Below are 14,572 nucleotides of genomic sequence, written 5' to 3'. Positions count from 1 at the left end.
GATCATTTAAATAACGGAAACAGTTTGGTTTAAACCAAGTGGCGCTCTTGGTTTATATCGTTAAAGCGTGTATTTAAATAAAGAAAACATTGACCGAGGCGAGGAAACGGCGACGAGCGAGAAGAGAGCGTTATCCGATCGTCTCGCGGTGATATTTTCGTCCTTTAACAACGGCTCTCTTCTGCTAATTCAGCCATTTCCATTTCAGACGACACTTACCCGCACCACCTGCTGTTAAAAGTTTCAACTATTTTCTCCTATTTTTTAATGTTATTTAAGTTTTATCGAATAAATATTATCTCGAATAGATTTTAATTATCGAATATAAGAGCGCTACAAAATTTTAACTTTTATTATTAAAATTATATAAACTTTTGTCGCTTAGTTAACGCCAATATTTAATTAGGTTAATGTTACCCTAGGTAGCGAAGATGGCGGCTCGTCTCCGATTCCAGCAATCGGAAGACAGGGAACAGTGGGGACGCACGTTCTAACCTAACCTATACTAATAAATTACCATAATTATTAGAACAGGTTAGGTTAGGTTAGGTTAGGTTAGAACGTGCGTCCCCACTGTTCCCTGTCTTCTGATTGCTGGAATCGGAGACGAGCCGCCATCTTCGATATCTAGGGTAACATTAACCTTTAATTATATCCGCGTTTATACGGTTTCCTAATATCTCATATATTCTATTCGATTTTATTATACCGAATATTTCACAATAAAATCAGGTCTTTTTATTCCTTTACTAAAAAAGTAACTTCTTTTTTATTTTTGTTTTCTTAAGGTATTTAATACCAGAATTTTTTATGGTCCGATCTATATTTGCATTTGATTTTCCTGATAGGAATTAGCGTTCTTGGTCGAAAGTGTTACAAATATTTTTTATACAGCGTAAAAGGCTCAATGCAACGGTAGCATTTTAAATAACTCGAAAAAGACTTACTTTTGCGTTTGAAGAAAACATTGACCGAACCCTTTATGCGCAACGTCAACCCGATGACATCGATAGCGTAAAGGATGACGACATGGAAACATTTATTACAAAAAACATCAATTTTATAAATTAAAACGAGACAAGGGGTTTTTCTTGAATGGATTTACAAAATGGCTTCAGAAAATATCGATTTTGAATAGGATAATTGAAAAACTTTAAGCAAATGATTATATTATTAATACCATTTTCAATTTTTTCTCTGTTACAGTATTCTATTATGTATTGTGTATACAGCTATTATAAGCAAGTTAAAAATTGATGATGTGGATGAAAGAATCGTCCACCGTACCTCGTAAGTGAGGATTCACGAGGTGAGGAATGATGCTTCCATCCAAACCATGTTAAATTATGAAATTAAAATATTTTTAATTTAATATATTCGCTCGATTTTAGTAGTGTCTTCTTGCCCCCATAAATCATATTTTTCTGGATAACAAGTCGTGGCAGTCGTCTAACACCATTCCGGAAATTGAAATAACATGACTTCTAGTTAAGACTATAAGTTTTTATATAGTTTTGATTTTTCCATATCTGGTCTCGATTTTCATCTATCTGTTTTTGTGATCGAGGAAGAACAGACAGACAGCCGTCAACGGGAATTTATAGATACGTAATTTGAAAACTGCAGCTCAATAAGGATCCTTTACAATAGTAGAACTGCACAGTCGACACTAGAATCAACAAACCGAGTCTTACTTGAATTATTATAAATAATTTCAAAGGTCCAATGACAGAATAATCCATAATTAGTCAATTGACTGGAATGAGAAATAAAAGATCTCGTATAATTTATCTTCAGATAGACAACTGCTGTAAATAATTGGGTATAACTCGATTATTTACGGCAATTGTGGGTGTCTATTTGCTACGTATTGGGTTTCGGTTGTGTTCGTATTTGTAATTTATCTTCCGAATTATATCTTTGGATCGAAATTTCAAAGCTGCCAGTATATAAAAAAATAATTGAAAATTTTAATGCGCAATCAAACAATCCATATTTTATACACATTGTTATTGTTAAAAGTATATAATCAAAATTTTCTATGGGGAAAATGTTTTATATAAAGTTTACTTAAAGAGTAGACTTTGAAAATGTGGTGAACTGGCTGTAATTGTTGTGATGCAAAAACACAACGTACAGACTGGAGAGATAACATTTTGAATTTTCTGCAAATAAAAATTGTACAATTTGTGTTATGTTCACACTGTAAGAGAAGTCTTATTAGTTTTTAAGAAATTCAATACTGGATTTATTTTTCAAATTACTGTACATACAAAGTATATACAAAGTTTAAAAATGTATGAAATTTTTAACATTATATACATCCAACAATAACAAATAAAATACTTTTAAGTTGTCCATAGGACAACTAAATTGTCTATACATTTATAAATAATGTTTAAATTGTATTTAGTGCAAATAGAACGTTATCGTCGTCCGATTCTTCTTCGGTCGAAGTGAGCATGTCCTCGACGCCATCTTCGTTATCGTTCTCTAGATTTTCTGGTTCTGCTGAAAAATTTATTTGTTTTGAATTAAATAATGTCCTTAAATATTTAAAATAAAACTTTCGTTTTAAAATATTAAGCTACCATCGTTATCCTCCACGTCGTCGTCTGCGTCGTCTGCGTCTGCATCGTCGTCTTCGCTGTCGTCGTCGTCTAAATCGTCCGATTCCTCTTCGTCGTCTTCTTCGGCATCCTAATAAGTTTAAAGAATTATAAGTAATTTGATTCAAATAGTGATAATTTATTACGTTTATCAAAAGTTTTGCAAACCTCGTCGTCTTCTTCCCTACAACGTCCCACTTCGTAAAGACGACAGATGCTTTCTGTACTTGTAAGACTATCTCTGGCAGTTTGGTTCTAATTTATGTAAAATTTAACGAATAGTTTAGTTCGTAATTTATCACTTAATATGTCATATTTAATGTGTTTAAAGAAAAAATAACATTAAATAGAATTTTATTATATAAATCTAAAGAGACTAGGAATAATAAAAGCAATTTATGACAATTATACCATAACAAGAACTTGTTTAGTATACGAACAACTCAAAAACCCAATTTATAGTTAAAGTCAAACAAACTGCCGAATTAGCACGTTATAATATGATTATGTAATTAATTAAATACTAAATAATTTGTCCAGAGGTAAGCAGTAGACATAGGTTAAGCTGCTATCTCAAACACATTATTATTATTACTACATTTTTAAAAATTTGTTCTGTCTTGTAATCATTGGATTGCGATTTGAATTAATTGTATACCTATAAATTCCCATTGTTGACTGCCTGTCCTTACTTAATCTCGAGAATGAAGTTAAACAGATGAAAGCCGAGACGAGATATGAAAAGCTTAAGGGCAGGAGGCCCTAATTAATTATATGTGAACTTCCAGTGCAAATTGGAAGTCATGTTATTTCAATTAAAAAATTTTCTCCGGACAAGAGTTAGATAGATGACCGGCAAGACTCAATTGCTAACAGGAAAAGTATGATGTACAGGGGCAAGACACTATTAATTTGAGGTAGAAAGCATATATTTTAAATTAAATAAATTACCATCTTAGCACCCACAGAACAGAAAGAGTTAAACCTGGCAATGTTATACCTTTACTATTCCAGCCTTTGCAATTATAATCTAAAATTTAATACATGGGGAAGTCAAAAAGTTCCCAGAATTGCAATCTTGTACTATAGTGGCACGAGATATAGCAATGCAGACCTAATCACCTTCAAAGTGGCCCCTCCCGCACAGACAGACTTGTTCCATTGATCCTGCCACTGTTGAAAGCAGGTGTGGAATGCTTCCTTGAAATCATCTGAAGTTGGGCAGTCATATTTGATATGATGTCCTCCCTGCTTGTGAAACATGTTCATTTTGAGAGTAAGGAACAGCAAAAAGCACTGAAAGCAATTACCGGAGAGTAAGGTAACTGGTGATGACGGGAATGCTTTTGTCGGCGAGGAATTATTGCACGACAAGCAATGTGTGACTGGGTGCATTGTCGTGATAGAGAAACCACTGTCCGTGCCACTTCGTCATAAACTTGCTGCAGGACCGACAGCGTCTCTGCAACAGTTTTCCCCAATTTTCACACGAATTTGATTTTTGCACGCTGCTCAAACCGAGACGTTACGCCAAGCGATAACCAGTTATGCCCAACAAAGACGCTACAGTAATGACCGTGCAAGTTTAAACTTGCACGAGCATTATCACACTGCGATTAGACATGCCGAGCTTCCCGCCACAGAAATGCATAACCTTACCTTATATTGCATTTTCTAACTGTAGGTAAATTCCGAAAACTTTCTGACTGCCCCTTATATATATAAAAATTATTTTAATAAATAAAATAAAATAAAATTACCTCAACTATTGCAAGGAAACAATCAGACTGATCGGTTGCAAGATCAAATATATTCTTTTTAATATCGATGGTGGCTACAGAAAATTTTTAGAATTATTAAAACTGGAAAACAATTTGGAATCAAATAAATTATCTATTATAATACAGCTGAATAAAATACATTACCAATGCTTGAATAATCAGTTGCATCAAATGTACGAAATGAAGAACCATAAGGACTTTTCAGCTGATCTTCATCTATTTCTGCCTCCTCTTCTAGCATTGCTGCAGGTAAAAGAAAAATTATTTGTTGATTATTAAACCTTTAAGTCATTTTTTTCATATTTATATAAATTTTCAAACAATTTGTGTAATAAAATTGTTTTGTTACCTCCATAAATGACATCTCCTATATGATTGAATGTAATTTGACACTGATCCAATGCAGGCACAGTATGAAGAAGATGAAAAGTTTTTAGGTCCCACTGTATTTAATTATTAAGAAATCTTATTTTTTAAATATAATGTTTGATAATTAATAATAAAAAGTGCACATTCATCCTAATCAAATTCAAACATATACTAATGAAATAGTTGCTATCAAAAACGAAACAGTTGCAAGTAATCTAATTAAACTTTAGTAGTTTTTATGGAAATTTAATTACTTTATTGCCTGAATTTATTTTTTTAATAACCTAGTCTCATTATTAGATTGACCATTATGACCACAATTATATAAAGATAATTTTAAACTAGCAAATATAAAATCAAAACAGCTTGGTGCTAGGAGTCATTAACTCTTTATTATTCTATTTCCACATACAGTAGAGCGTCGGTAAGTGGAACGTCGGTAAGTGGAATGGCCGGAAAGTGGAACGATTTTCAGTCGGACTGTGTCGTGCCGAATCGAATGTTTTTGATACTAAATTTACTTCTAAAGTATAATTTTCATGTTTTTTATATTCTTTAATATATTTATTTTGTTTGTACAAAATGCAGAAATAATTTTTAACGATACGATAGCCTCGATGATTATTATAAAAATTTTCGTTAGGCTTAAAATCGACGAAAATTCAACACGAAGCGACACGCGACGGAGAAAAATTTGAACATCGGACAGGTTAATGTATTTTTTCGTACAAAGTCGAAAACTGGAACAAATCATTAACTGGAAGGACCCCAGTCCCCAATTGGTTCCACTTATCGACGCTCTACTGTACTTCTATTGTTTTTAGTTAATTCTGACGATTAACTATCCTAAAATCCTTACTCAATAAGCTTTTAACAGTGGGTAACAGTTTAAGGCAGTGATTCTCAACCTTTTTTTCATCACGGTACACTTTTAATAATTTAAAAATTTGGCGGCACACACAGTTACTTCGGTAAGTACCGCACGACATCATAACAGTGATTTTTAAACGCGGTTGGTTATTTAGGTCACATTGTCTAAACACTTTGGTAACTACTGGCAGTTACCGGTAACACCGGTTACAATTTCCAAATGCACCCTAGGAAGGTAGAACCTATTGAACTACTTGTCTGACGCCACTTATGTACGAGTATTCGCAGTGGCAGCACATTTCAAAAATCTCGCGGCACACTAAAGTGCCGCGGCACAGTGGTTGAGAATCACTGGTTTAAGGAAATGCAGACATTTTCAATCCTGTTAATAATCCATCTGTAGTAGTAAAAGAATATAAGGAAATTAGGATAGGAAAGATGGTATAGAATAAACAATTATGAGAAAGTGGATTACAATGTTAGCAAATGGTGCAAAAGATTAAAGACATCATATCCACTTTCCTTCAGTTGTTTATTCTCTCTCTTATTTCTTATCACAAACCAGGCTTTCTTTTACACTCTTTTATGCTTGAAAACAGCCTATTAACTGGGTTAAAAATGTATGAATTTCCCAAACTATTAGTCTCCATTAATGATGTATTGTTTGCTTTATTAAGTTAACAGCCACTGTGGCTAGTTTAACTTGAACTAAAACAATTGTAAAGAATAAACTTTATATTTTTTAATATAAAATTTGACTTTTGACAACACGGTAGAACGAATCCTACAGTATTTCAAAAGATATACATATTACACATTTACCATTTTAAACTTTTGTTATAAATCTTTGACAAGAACAATATACGGATAAACTTGCAAATTTATTTATATTAAAGGTAAAATTTAAAACATAAAAAGATACAATTTCAGAGTTGCATATTATCTCCAATCCATTTGGATGAAATACACCATTTATATGAGGATTAAATTTATCAAATTTGTGTATGTGTTTTCCACTCCTCACATCCCACAGAACTCCATCAGAAAGAACAAGCTCGTCAGACGGATCAAAAGTGGCTCGGTTTTTTGTGTAATTGTTACATAAATCTGGATCGCGTAACGTCACTATTAGCTGACCCGTTGCCGTATCATACACCTAAAGAATACAAAGATTTATAAGTTTCAACCATCAAAAACTGCTTTAAATAAATAAAATTACGTCAGGAATTTCACAGATCGTTAATTTTACCAAATGATATATTTTATTAACGTTAAAATACAGACTACTTAAAAAATCTGAAGAAATCAGAGGTGTATCAAAATAAATTAAATCATTAAAATAAAATACAATATATATAAAAATATGAAATTACTACTAAAAATTTAATAAGTAATAACAACATGATGAACATATTAAAATGCATTTTCATATTTTATGGCATAAAAAACTGCACTCCATTTCGGCTCAGGATAGTTATGAAGAAGTATTTTGTGTATTTATGCCATTGTCCCTTTTGCACTCGGCCCCAAAAAATTTTTTACCGTATTCTGGTTGAAAAAGAAAGTAAAAATAGAATGTGCACTTTTACTTATCAGGGAAAAAGAGGAGTTTAAAATTAAATAATAACATTTTTATTCAACAGTTGCATAGGTAGAGGTTATCTGTAGATTTACTGAAGGTTATTTGGTGAATCCATAAGCCTATGGGAAATCACAACTTCACATATAAGCCACAGGTTGATTTTTTGTCTTGTTGTTTGACAAAAGTTGCATCTTATATACCATAAAATAAAGTAATTAAGACATTTCTTAATGTATGTGACAACAAATGCTTTATTAAATTATGCAGAAATTAAATATGTTCTCTTAAGCACTCTAGTCAACCCGCTATACACGGACGGGCTGGCTTGTCGCGCATGCGCGACGTGAATTTTTTGTAAATCCTTTTGAAATTACGATCGAACTGATATTTCAACAACATGCCAATCGAACGAATTTTTAACGGTGATCAAACATCCATCTAGAAATGATTTGGACCCTAAAGCAGAGCCCAGAAGGGATTCGAAAACATTTGTGTGACAATGTTTATGAGTTACCACACCGTAAAAGGTTCTGGGTACGTAATTTTTTGAAAGTAATTCCGTGTGGCGAGTAATGAGTTGTACAATGCAAATGATTAACAAAGCTGGAAACAAAGATCTACAAACACCATTACAAATATAGTTAAATCCCATTTAAACATTTTTCAAGGAAATTAAAATACTAGTGAAACTACTTTCAGAGTATAACCATCACAAAAGTACAGTGCAGTACAACTAAATTTGTACTAACAATTCATAACCTGATTTTAATTGATTAATGCCAAACAATCTGATGAATTAGCAGGCTATTTTTGGGCTATTTTAATGATTAGTTACTAATTAATTTGACTATTTAAATTCTTGTATTATTAAAATTAATACAAGATGGACCATATCTGTCTATTAATCAGTAACTGATTATTAACTTAGTCCAAAAATAGACAAATAATTTGGCAGATTGATTGGCATTAATGAATTTATACTTGTAATTCTTAACAAAAGTTTCAATTTACTATTGTATAATACATTTGAACATTTAAAAGGAAAAGTAAAATAATGTAAAGTTAAGCCGTACTTTTAAAAAACTGATTTATGTACAGGGAAGTGATTTGCTAAATGGGAAAATATGCCAGAAATTGCATTGCATTTTACAGATTATTTGCTCAGCCTTTTGTTGGCAATTCATTGTCATTGCGGACAAACATTAAGTGAATACATATTTTGCTTTTTAATTTTTTAAATCATTGCTTTAAATTTTTCCATTTTAAGTGAGAAAAAAGTGCTCTAGAGTACTGAAAAATATGACTTCTTATAAATAAAATATAAAATAAGTATATAAAAGTGCAAAATCATATAAATAGAAAATGTATAACTGAGGTGTTTTATAATGGAGAAAGTACAGTGTAAAACATATTTAGCATATAATTGTGAAAAACATACAACTGAGAAATTTAACTGAGAAGAACATAAATGAAATTTGATTGTAAATCAGAATTCCCATCATCTACATCAAAGAAGACTGGGCCAATTTCCTTATGGCATTGAATGAAATGTGATTTGAAGAAGTTGCCAAAGTTGACAATGACTTAGCTGTCTACAGACATTTTCATCTAAAGACAACACGAGTGCCAAACTAAAAACCAAGCACAAGAAACGACAACTAAGACAAGTAATAAATGAATCCTGCTCTCCCTACACATAAGGAAGCAAAAAAGCTCCGAAGTTTTTAAGGAGTTAACACTTTTCAGATGGTCAACTCGTCAAAAACATTACAAGCAAGAAGCAATGAATTGTCAATGACAAACTCACAACAAAATTTTTTCACTAATAACAATTGTTGTGTTATACATAAATGAATCTAAAATATATAATAAAATATGATGTATTCAAGTCTAACTATATTATTTGTATTGTTATATTTGTGATATCGTTGAAATATCACTAACTCGAAACACTTTCTCTGTCCCTTCCATTTTATGTTATTGAAATCTACTGTATTGTATGTGGTACTTATATTTATGTTGAAATAAATATGTATTCGTTTTACAATTATTTCATGTTTTTTAACTGGAACATTTAGCAAAAGAAAAAGGAGGAGAAAAAAGAGGTTTGAACTAAGTGGCAATTCAAATTAGCAAAAATGCATTGTATTAAAACATATATCAATACTTACATGAGCAGTTTCATATTTCGTTCCTACAATTCTTTCTTGTGATAATTTGCTAAATTCCATGTAATAATCCTCCTCAAATGAGTGCCTACCATAAATAACAATAAAGATTATTAAAATGCTATAATTTATTTAAATGTTAAATTGAAAATATTAAATTTACTTCATTTCAAAGGTATCGGTAAAAGTCCACAGAGCAGACAGAGGACGCCTCCAAGCCGACGATGTCAACAACAATTTTCCATCCTGAAAATCATTTACGTATAAAAATTTTTAATTAAAATCGATTCCAATGCCATGCATTGAATTATTAACAATGTTAAATTTCAACTGAATTATAAAAAAGCATTTAATATACAGAAAGCTTGGAATATTGCAGCAGATTACTAAGATTCTGAATGGAATAACAGCATTTAAATATTATTTTAATATTGTATGGGAGATCACAATTATACCTATTATGAGGGCTGATTCACAATTGGATTTGCCAGCATGGATGAGGGGAAAAAAAACAGTTTTTTGATCTAAACTGCCATGATAAATTATGGTATGTGGGTTGAGATCAAACCTTGATCCCATGGTAGGTGGCAACTATATTTTATCATGGAAGAATTTTATTCTCATCAATTCATTAATTAAATGTAAAGTTTTATGCACTTACAAAAGTCACAGAGAGAAGATTTAAATTGAAATTTGTCAAATTGAATGTATTATAGAAGACTGTGAAAAAAGAAGAAACTTAGAATTAAAATAAATAGCTTTATCATTTTATTGACTGATAAGAAAATTTTAAAGACAATGCAACATTAAGATGATCTGTCAACAGAAGAAGTATCTCATGGGGACATTCTATAGAAAACCGATGCCTATTTAAGTGTAAACACATGAAGAAAATCCTAAAAACTCCATGCTGCCAGCCCATCAATGAGACACACATCAAGGACTAACAACCAGTGTCTGGTGGTTTATGAATTATAGCAGGAAAGTAATAAACACTGTAAGTAGTGTACAAAGTGACAACATTATAGGCACACAACCAATGTACTGTATTTGAAAAAACAGTCTACTTGACCTACAGTTCAAGTTGCAATTTATCAGTGGTAGGATGTTTTGTTCTAGAGTGATTTACTGTAGTGAATGTACTGTACAAGTGTTCAGTTATGGAAATGGAACAATGGCATTTAGAATGTCATGTGATTAAATCCTGTGCGAGACTTTTTGAAAATGGAACACAAATATACAAAAAAGTGAAATGGATCAATGGACATCACTCATTATCCAAGGCACAAGTGTTCAAATGACAGAAGGTATTTGCAGAGGATCATAAAAGTGTAAAAGATCAAGCCCACTGAGGAAGATTGTGTTTACTAAAAATAAATAACATGGAAAAAGTTAAGACACTCATGAGATCATATTGATGGTTGAGAATACAAATGATCAGTAGTGAGATGAATCTGAATTGCTTCACCATTCATGAGATTTTGACACAGGAGTTGAGCATGCAAAGTTGGATCAAAAAGACCTCACAATGCAGCAAAAAAAGCATCACAAAAACTGTGCAAAAACCTTTAAAATGGATATGGAGCAATAAACATTTTCTTGAAAATGTGACGACAGATTACAAATTGTAGATCTTTGAATACAATCCCAAAACAAAATGCCAAAGTCAGAAGTGGCAGAATGCAAGCATCTAAAGTAATGTACAGTACCATAATATGGTTCCTAACTGTAAAAGAAACTGGTACCTATAGAAATTTGTCAACACATTACAGATATCTATAGACAACCCAAACTAAGCCTAGCCCAAGTAAAGACCAGGAAACTTCTGTGCCTTTGATTAGCCGAAAAAGTGTGAAATGGTAGATGATTTCAATCTGACTGAGTTTATATGGAATGCTGCTGTCCACACTTTGCTTTTGAACACAGAATCATGAGACTGGCAAGACAGTGTGATAAATGTCTCAACAATAAGGGCAATTACATATAAAAGAAAATGTATTCATTATGTTTTATGCTGATTATTGATCATCCCTGGTATATTTAAATACATTAATTAAATATTTTTTACAAAATAATTAAGATAGAACTTCCAGAATAAATAGGACACAATATTTTCTTTAATCTTACCCTTGATGGTTCACAATGTGTCAGCTCTGATTCATGACATGCATAAGTTACTTCTTCCTATATATATATAAAAAAAAACCATTTTATAAAATTTATTAATCTTCATATTTAAAATAAATTTTGTAAGAGGAAATATTTTTGCCATTAAACATTTATAGTTTATTGAATTACTGAATCATAAAAGAAGATAATATTTATCTTTTTGATCTGCAGACAAAAAGAGAGAAAACACACTGCCTATGAAAATGTTTATAAATCAATTTTTATAAAATTTACTTGTGATTAATTATATTTTCTTAAGACTTACCTGGTTTAAAAACTAATACATAAATGTAGAGTATTATTACTTTATTATTTATGTATTCATATAAATATACTAGCAGTACCCACCACGCGTTGCTGTGGCTCAAAATGTATCTATTATAAATGTATAACTCTCTCCCCGGGGAGGATTTCGAAAAATCCCTTCTTAGTGTACAATCTCTTGGCACACCCTATTAAAACGCAAAAAATCGCATCTAAAATAGTATAATAGCAGCCCGGTTCTTCACGGTACGCCTTAATTTTGTCCCTCTTTCCCGTGGAGGGATTTCGACATCTATATTATATAAAAATACACGCATATTCGAATGCAATGTTGTGTCAGAATTTCAAAGCAATTGGTGAAGAACTTTTGGAGATTAGCTATTAAGAACAAATGAACACATACATTTTTATTTATATAGATTTGGTTATAAACTTGATTACATCTCAATTACCACTAATGTTGACATCTTTTTTTCATGGCACAGCTTGGAGATATAGGGACCATGTGCAAGCCTACTGTGATGTCATCTTTCTCACAGTATTAGTTGACAATTGACTATGAAGTCAACAAGTAAGAGTTTCCTGTTAAGCTACAGAGTGATGCTACAAAATTAATGACAACTGTCTATTGGCATTACAAAAAAAAAATTTACTTACCAAGTATTTTCAAGAGTGATATTGAACTCAAATCAGAAAATGACTTAATTTTTACTCCTTATTATGAATTTTTATCTTCATTTATACAAGTGTCAGTTACTGTTTTAATTGAGCCTTGCCACTTTTTTGTTGTTTGTTCAGATACTGTGAGTTCTGGCTGTGTGTGTACTACCTGTTTGATAAAACTTGTCACAATTTTTTTTCCTTCTTGACAGGTTGATTTTATTTTGTCATGAAAATTAACTACAATACATCAAAGATGTATATAATCCCTCTAATGATCATTGTGCTCCAGGATAGAAAGCCCACATCTGGAAACTTAGCAATTCCCAGACTATAGGATTCCATTATTCGAGACCTTGTAACTATATTGTCCGTACTGTGATATTTACAATCTTATTAAAACAATGATAATTCCATAACTCAGAAATTTTTCTCTGTCCCTTGCACTTTGAGCTACAGAGTGTCAGTTGTACAGTAGACCCCCCCCTATAACACGGTAGAAAAGTTCCGTGTTGTACGAGTCACTTAAATACAGGAGCCAATCACAGCCCGTGTGCCGGGCTGTGATTGGCTCCTGTATTTAAGTGAATCGTACAACACGGATTCATATAACACGGAACTTTTCTACCGTGTTATAGGGGGGTCTACTGTACTACATATAGATTTGACTTTTTCAAGGTATTAAATTTTTCTGGTAAAGTAAATGACATCATTGACTGTACCATTTTGTGCCAGCAAACAATACAGCTCTGTTATATCAGATACGCAGTAAAACAGTTTTAAGATTATATATTACAAAATCATTTCCAACTGAATTTATTTTTAAAATATTTAAATAGTAAATCAAAACGATTTGAAACCTTATACTTACACTTCCTGTATGAATATTATAAACTTTTAATTCGCCAACAAATGTTCCCAAAAATAAAAATTGATCTGTTTTCTGAAATAAAAAATAAAAATTCTGATATTTATTTATTTTTGTTATGTTATAATAATATTACTCTAATAAAAACTTTGCGATTAACTTATTTATTATAACAAGGAAAAAAAATTATGGATTCTAGTTTGGATTATTGTATATTTGACTTTACAAATATTGATAATTCCCAAATTGTTAATAGAAATATAATGCCATACAACAAAATAAAATAAAATTAAGATTTTACACGAATAAGTTTCGTTGTACATAAAACATTCCCTCTATAATGAATGAATCTGGATATAGTATTTGTTAAATGTTGCATTTCATTTAATCGTATCTTTAATTATATTAATACACATTTAAATCAATTATTAAGATAGAATATAATCATTTTTTCACTTATAAATACAGATATTCTTTGAATAAATATAGATTTTTAATATTAAAGAATTTAAAATATAAATATTTGCATAGTGTTCTTATTATGTACTGCAATATGTCCTCTACAAAAACTGAAAATTGATAGTAATAAATTATTGGAATGATTAAATTTTCATGCATGTATATATTGTATATAATATACATAATAGTAGGTATATACAAATATACAGTGGTGATATTCGAAATATTTAACAAGGGGTTCGCTAGCAGAAAATTTTTCCCTGACAATCACCGACAAATGAAATAGAAGTTTTGAATAGAAATAAATACAATACCTTTTCTTGCAACCGTATATCTAACAATCAGTGGCGTACTTGGAACGTAATGAGCCATGGGGGAAGGGACGGTAACGATAATGTTTTAGGGCTGTCGATGTTTTTTTTTTTTAGGCAGGGGTAATCTTTACTGCGAAATGGCGCTTCTGGAAATACACACGTGTCATCATCTCTCGAGATACATTATACTTTTTCTTTCGCTGTCCATAGCCCGACACGTGTTCGACAGCCATCTTGTATTATCTCGCGCGCGTGGCATTCTGGGATCTCTCTTATGACTGGATCTACTTTCAAGAACTCTCTTGAATCGATCGCGATTAAACCTCGATTGAAACGGTCGAGAGAGATCGCACCAAGACATACTCTCTGACCTTGCTCACAATCTAGATTGAAATGCTCGGTACGAACGGGATATAAGGCTCTAGTTTAGTAGTATTACAGAGTATAATACGCATATTT

At 31.6% G+C, this 14,572-nt stretch overlaps 1 protein-coding gene across 4 annotated transcripts in view; it reads right to left on the bottom strand.

Annotated features, from left to right (window-relative positions):
• Nucleotides 1-2,250: 2,250 nt before the first annotated feature.
• mahj (LisH and WD40 domain-containing protein mahjong) overlaps nt 2,251-14,572 on the bottom strand; it is a 95,360-nt gene continuing 83,038 nt past the window's right edge. For 3 of the 4 annotated variants that reach the window (XM_067269287.1, XM_067269286.1, XM_067269288.1), the window contains exons 28-38: nt 13,344-13,415; nt 11,507-11,563; nt 9,543-9,625; nt 9,383-9,467; nt 6,552-6,785; nt 4,740-4,833; nt 4,535-4,633; nt 4,370-4,443; nt 2,778-2,864; nt 2,592-2,700; nt 2,251-2,511 (exon numbers count right to left, since the gene is read on the bottom strand). In XM_067269287.1, coding sequence (XP_067125388.1) covers nt 2,399-2,511; nt 2,592-2,700; nt 2,778-2,864; nt 4,370-4,443; nt 4,535-4,633; nt 4,740-4,833; nt 6,552-6,785; nt 9,383-9,467; nt 9,543-9,625; nt 11,507-11,563; nt 13,344-13,415 — 1,107 coding nt within the window. In that variant the 3' untranslated portion in view covers nt 2,251-2,398. The remainder of the gene's footprint in view (nt 2,512-2,591; nt 2,701-2,777; nt 2,865-4,369; nt 4,444-4,534; nt 4,634-4,739; nt 4,834-6,551; nt 6,786-9,382; nt 9,468-9,542; nt 9,626-11,506; nt 11,564-13,343; nt 13,416-14,572) is intronic. The other variant, XM_067269289.1, reaches the window with a different exon arrangement.

Source organism: Centruroides vittatus, unplaced genomic scaffold (genome assembly GCF_030686945.1).
Source record: "Centruroides vittatus isolate TY-2023 unplaced genomic scaffold, ASM3068694v2 contig_349, whole genome shotgun sequence".
NCBI lineage: Eukaryota > Metazoa > Arthropoda > Arachnida > Scorpiones > Buthidae > Centruroides > Centruroides vittatus.
Note: the sequence above shows the minus strand (reverse complement) of the source record. Positions and strands in the feature narration are given on the sequence as shown.